Source organism: Cajanus cajan, chromosome 4 (genome assembly GCF_000230855.2).
Source record: "Cajanus cajan strain Asha chromosome 4, NIPB_CcT2T_4, whole genome shotgun sequence".
NCBI classification, from domain to species: domain Eukaryota; kingdom Viridiplantae; phylum Streptophyta; class Magnoliopsida; order Fabales; family Fabaceae; genus Cajanus; species Cajanus cajan.
Window position 1 is genome coordinate 68,271,049 of NC_138520.1, and position 6,549 is coordinate 68,277,597.

General features: G+C 34.3%; 1 protein-coding gene across 1 annotated transcript; it reads right to left on the bottom strand.

The window, feature by feature from the left end:
- Nucleotides 1-523: 523 nt before the first annotated feature.
- Nucleotides 524-4,752, bottom strand: LOC109816748 (Leucine-rich receptor-like protein kinase family protein). Its single transcript, XM_020381837.3, has 2 exons — nt 2,467-4,752; nt 524-2,254 (listed from the first exon to the last, which is right to left on the bottom strand). Exons 1-2 carry the CDS (start codon nt 3,927-3,929, stop codon nt 811-813), a joined length of 2,907 nt encoding a protein of 968 aa, XP_020237426.1. The 5' UTR covers nt 3,930-4,752; the 3' UTR covers nt 524-810.
- Nucleotides 4,753-6,549: the final 1,797 nt, after the last annotated feature.

Genomic DNA, 6,549 nt, shown 5'->3' on the forward strand with positions numbered 1-6,549 from the left:
ATTTAAATTCCAAATTGCTAATTAAATATCAAACAACACTGAGCATCAACTTAATATTCCCAAAATCGATTCCCATTATTCTTAAAATAATATTTGACTATAAAAAATCACACCTCACAATTATAAATTTATCTTAAATTGTTAATTTTAAAACACTACTTATATGGATGATTTTCGTGAAATAAAAATAAAATAAAACAACCTTGAAGAAGTATTCCGCACGCATGATAATATAATAAAATGAAAACAATTATGTGCAAAAAGACTAACATATTTGTATTTAGAATATAAACCAAAAAAATATTTTGTCTCTATTTTGTCTATCTCGTCTTCCATAGTCAAGTCTCAAAACATAATTCTCTTTTACCTCTACAGAGTTTGCCCCTCTAAACTCAGGACCATGTATTTTGGATGAACCATCCTTTCACGTCAGAAAAAGTTCAATGTCATTTAGCAGTGTACGATACTAGGTGGGGTTAACATGAATAACGCACAACTTGTCCTAGCACGAGGAAACCATCCATAATAAAATTGCAATAACTACTTTGATATATGTCATATCATATGATATATCCTTGTTTGTATCAGCCATCTAGCTGGTGAAGAAAAATCCAGTAATACAACATGAGATGAACAAAATGTAAGAGACCAAAAAATAAGTAAATTTCAATTTTTTTCAACAACTTGAAAACAAACAAAAGTTGGGAGATATTGACTGAACAATATTCTTTGCATGTATAGCTTTTATAACCGGATTGTACTTCACCAGGTACTGCAATATATGCTGTTTCTCAAACACTGCAACAAAACTCATTCTAATTCCTCATGTCCTTCTGAAGGGCATTGGATTAACTCTAATATGTTGACTACCTCAGCCATATCTGGACGGTTTGACGGCACTTGTGATGCACAAATCAACCCCAATTTTATCACAGGAATTGCTTCCTCTGCAGCAAAATTACCAAGGAGCCTCCTATCAACACATTGCTCCACCTTCCCTTCCTCCAATGCACCCCTCACCATGTCACAAAGAACCACAACATCATCCTCCATGTACTCCACAGGTCTTTTTCCCGTCACCACCTCCAGCACCAGGATCCCGAAACCATACACGTCACATTTCTCGGTTATCTTAACCGTCCGGCATGCGAACTCTGGCGCCATGTATCCGAGTGCACTTTGAATTTTGCTGCTCAAAACACAATGGTCTAGCATTGGCAGTAGTTTCACCAAGCCAAAATCTCCTACCTTTGGCTCACCAGAACAATCAATCAGAACATTGGTTGATTTGAGGTTGTAGTGGATGGTGTTCATTTGGTGCAGATGGGCCAACCCTTTTGCCATGCCTAGAATAATCTTGAACCTTTGTGGCCAAGAGAAGGCAGTTTTGCTGTTATCATCATGCAGAAGTTTATGCAAACTCCCTCTGGATAGGAACTCATAAATAAGGAGCTGCATGGATGAAGTCCAATAATAACCTTCAAGTGCCACAAGATTTGGATGCCTGATTTTCCCAAGCTTTTTAACTTCTTTCTCAAAGTCTTCTTGAGACTTAATCAAACTGGGGAATGTGAGCTTCTTGATTGCAACAGCATGCCCATCGCGAAGGAAAGTGCGATAAACAACTCCAAATCCACCACGGCCTATTTCACTTTCTTTATTGAGTAGATTATGGGCTCCATCAGAAAAATCTGTATCACCAGAAAATGTGACAAGCTTGCCATAGTTTGGATCATTTGCTGGCGAACCGCTATAGTCCTCGCCACCAGAAAATGCAAATGGAGCAGGTGTGCGTGCCATTGAGGAACGCACATGGATATTAAGGACAGTGATAGCCACCACACCAATGACAATAAAAGCAGCTGCTCCAATAGCAATAAAGGCAGAGATACTTAGTATGGTCTTATGACTATGGCGCTGTGAGGAAATGCTGGAGTTCGAACCAGAAGAATTGGGGTTTAAGACAATTGGTTTGGGATGAACAGATGGACAGGAATGGTTGACAACCGAACCGCACAACATCGGGTTACCAGAGACTGATGCAGAGGAGATGGTGTTGAAGAAGCCTCCCACAGGTAGTTCACCTTCAAGGTGGTTGAAGGATACATTAAATGAGAAAAGATGAGAAAGATTTGTCAACTCCTTGGGTAAACTTCCAGAGAAATCATTCCATGACAAATCTACATACTGAAGATTGGTGAGGTTTGCAATGGCTGCAGGGATTGAACCAGTAAGCTTGTTGTGAGAAAGAATCCTGTACAGTTCAATTGAAATGCACAAACAGAAAATAATTAGAACAAAAAGATGCACACTTAAATTTCCAGGGATCTCAATTTTCAACATTATATTTAACAAAAGCACACACACATAAAAGAAGGCCATTTTAATTTGTAAACACAAATCAGTCAGATTAAGTGATAAAGAACAAAGCATGAAAGATGGGCAATTTGATATTAGAGAACTTACAAAAATGTTAGAGATGAACACTTGTCAATTTGGGCTGGAATTCTCCCACCTAGAAAGTTCTTCTGCAGCCTTAGTTCACTGAGTGAAATCGCCCCTTCTATTTCAGAAGGAATGCTTCCATTAAGCTTGTTGTCACTAAGATCAATAATGTACAAAGACTTAAGTTCTCCTATACCAATAGGAATAGAACCAGAGATATTGTTGGTGGAAATATTCAAGACTTGCAGGCTACTAAGTCCCCCAATGCCAGATGGAATCTCACCAGAAAAAGCATTGGATGATAAATCCAAAACCTCGAGACCATGATACGAAGCAGGTGTGGACTTAAGTGCAGGATAATTGCCCTTGCTAAAGACATTCCCAGAAAGAGAGATACTTTGCACACCCATCCTGAAAATCCATGAAGGAACATGACCTGTCAAGTGATTGTGGCTGATGTCAAGAGCCACAAGCTTAGTGCAGTTCACCATTGAATCAGGCAAGTTTCCTGCCAAATGATTCCTCGACAAATTCAACCTATGCAAAGAGTCCAGATTTCCCAATGACTTTGGAATCCAACCAGAGAACGCATTGAGAGAAAGATCCAACACCTCCAGATTCTTCAATTCACCAATCCAGTCAGGAACCACTCCAGTGAATGAATTCCCCTGCAAACTAAGTGATGTACATGAATTGAGTCTTTGCATTGACTGAGGAAGCTCCCCAGAGAGAAAATTATCACTCAAGTCAAGTGATTTCATAAGTATGCAACCTCCAATGTCCCCAGGAAGCCTTCCACTAAACCTGTTTCTTTGAAGACTCAACTCCCTCATATCATAAAGATTCTGAATTCCTTCAGGAATCTCTCCCTCAAGAGAGTTATCAGACAGATCAAGGGACTGCAGCCCCCTCAAGAACCACACTCCATTAGGCAATTCCCCATGGAGATGGTTAGAGGAGAAGTTCACAGTTGCCAAATTGGAGCATGAACTCAAGGACTCGGGAATCTTACCTGTGAGGTTGTTCTTGGCAAAGGAAACTGACCTAAGAGAGCCACATTGTTGGAAGAACCCTTCTGGGATCTCCCCAGAGAGGTTGTTGTCACTCAAGTCCACAACCTGCAAACTCCCTAGGCGAGGAAGATCAGGGTTTATAAGCCCTGTGAAGTTGTTCCGTGAAAGTGAGAGAATTTGAAGAGACTGCAACCTCAATAAGCCCCTATCAACATGCCCAGAAAGAGAGAAACCATCAAGAACAAGAGCAGTGACCCTATTGGATGCAGGATCACACTTCACGCCTTCCCAGTTGCAAGGACTGCTATCATCTTCATTCCATGAAGAGAGTTTCCTTTTAGGGTCCTCCAAACCAGCCTTGAAAACAATCAACCCCAACACATCATCGTTGAAACCAGGGTCCACAGAAAACACCAACATAACCGGTGCAAGGAGAATCAGAAACAAAACACACAAGCTGAATTGCATCATGTTTTAGATTGGTGTTATGAAGAGAAGCGTTCAAATCAAATTTCAACAAAATTCTATCCCTTGACAAGAACAACACTAATATCATTTGGTTGCATATACTGTAGAAAGGGTTGGTAGGTCCTCACAAAGCACAACATAAGCACCACCAAACCAAACTACACAAACAGAAGGGGAAATTTCTTCTCAGCACGAGGCACAGTAAGCCAAGAAAAAGACACGCAATGGAAACAGAAGTTGCAAGTATCCCAATCTCAGTGAATATAAACAAAAAGAGAGGATTAGAAAGAAACAAAAGGGGGGGAAAAGAAAAATAAATTAATTAATTAAAAGGATTAGACAAAAGAGAAAAACAAATTAAAGCAACTTCAGCAAATTCCCTTTTAGCCTTTTTAATTTCCTATTCAGAGTTTCGGAATCACTCTACTCAAGAAGATTTCACTCACAGAACAGGAATGTGTGCCCACTTAGAAGTTAGAGCAATGAAGATAAAGGGTGGAAGGAACATATTAAAAATTTGATTTTTTTTTTTTTTTTGTGGGTATGGAATGAAATTTGAAAAAGAAGGAAAATTTGATGCTCCCAGGGAAAACGGCGAAAGGGACGCAGGGCTATAAAGAAAGCCTCGAGTTGAGAGAAACTATTAATGGAAGAGGGAGAGAAACAGAGTGAAGAGAGTGTGTGTGAGAGAAAAGCATAAATAATACTAGTGTGTTCTATTCCAAGTCTTCTATGTCTTCTGGGTAGTGTCAGAGAGAGTAAAGTGAAGCATTTAAAGCTTCCAACGTCAAAGACAGACAGAGAGAGAGTGTGTGCTTGTATGTGCCATGTGTGTGCAGCAGAGAAGCTTTATTTATGGTATGATGTTTTCTTTTTTTTAATGAACATAATTTACTCTATTTCAAAATAGTTCATCAAAAACTAATTTGTACTTATAAATAAAATTTTAATTAATTAAATATTATTTTAATAAAAAAAATTAAATTTGGAGTACCCCGTCTACTATCATATGATTCATATCCCAAATTTTATGGTATGCTACTGTATTCTTGAATTCTAGTACTTATGATAAAATTAAAAATACTAAATGCAAATAATAATAACGCAAATGCATAGTTGAAATAATAAATATTATATTAAATAACTCATACTATAAATATTTAAACAATCAAATAATTTAATGACAATTTCATATATTAATAGTTAAATTAATAATTTTTGTTTAATTGTTTTAAAAGATTAATTAACACTATTAGACTATTAGACAAGTAAATTTTGTTGATCACATATTATTTTAATATATATAAAAATATAATTTAATATTATCATGTCGATATCGTATTTTAAAATAAATTTTATAATTATTAAACAAAAAAATTTAGTTTAGTTTTTTTATTTGATGTTTGAATATCCAATTACCTTAAATATTAAAAAAAAACTTTGTCACATAGTAATTTTACCTAATTATCTAGTGTAAAAGATATAATTTTTTAGAAAAAGAAAAAAGAAATTGAAAATTCTTCCCTATCAATTTAGGTGAGCTGAACTTCATTGGAGATCAAACCAATACCCAATGTGATCTAGGTGGCTTTTCTGGTAAAAAGAATTGGCCTTTTGACTGTGATTTAAGATAATTTTTAAATTTATTAAAAATGTTTACTAATTTGATGTGGTTTTTATCTTTGAATAGATAATTGTGTTATGCTATTGTTCATCCGTTTTATTATGTTGACGTTTTAACCTTTTCATTTTGTTTCAAAGTTATTAATGTTCTAGAAATTTAATAAGCAGTTACTGTAATTAGTATTCTTTTTTTTAAAAAAAAATTTGTTTAAAATAAAAGTAATTGACGTTGTCTTGAACTATTGATAACATTTTATTTGTATAAAATTAATATAGGACAGTATTTGTAACTATTTAGAGGAGCCTTTAGGTTGTTCAAACAACATGGTGTATGAATAAAACAAAACTAAAATAATGGTGCAAGTTTTGTTTCATGGTGGAATCATACATTTTAATCGAATCAAATTTGATTCAAATATATGATGTTTGGTTTTCAGAATAAAAATATTTTCAATTGAACTTTTAATTCACAGTAATTTTGAACTTTTAATTGTATTTTTTTTTCTTTCTAAATTACTCCTTCACATTATCCACTAAAATGTGTTCTATTTATACATTGTTTGTCTATTAATTTTTTTTATGAATATTAGTAACCAAAATGTTATTCACCTTTGATTAAGAGATTACTTTATAATTAACATGTATTGTTTGATTAAAAGATTATTTTATTATTTACTGTAGAGATAACATGCACAGTTAGTTTGACTGTTTGACTAGTGATAATGTTAAATAGTTTTCATATTTATTTATTATTTAATTTTCTTTTAAAGTAATTTTTTTTTAAACTTAACATCTTTTTAAAACTAATATTTTTATTTATAATTTAGACATATTTTTATTTGATGTTTTAACTAATTTAATATTTTTATTATTTGTTTCATTCAAATATCATGCTTTTACAAAAGTTATGAGTTTTGTTTCAAAAATTATCATATCATCCATATTTTTTTTTTAATTTTATTATTAACATGAAGTGAAAGAATTACAACATGCTTATTTA

What these genes read in the sequence shown, in the direction of transcription:
- LOC109816748 (XM_020381837.3), bottom strand. Translation starts at nt 3,929, where the DNA reads ATGATGCAATTCAGCTTGTGTGTTTTGTTTCTGATTCTCCTTGCACCG. An exon ending in TGTTCATCTCTAACATTTTT is followed by an intron (nt 2,255 to 2,466) that starts GTAAGTTCTCTA and finishes TGAACTGTACAG; the next exon opens with GATTCTTTCTCACAACAAGC.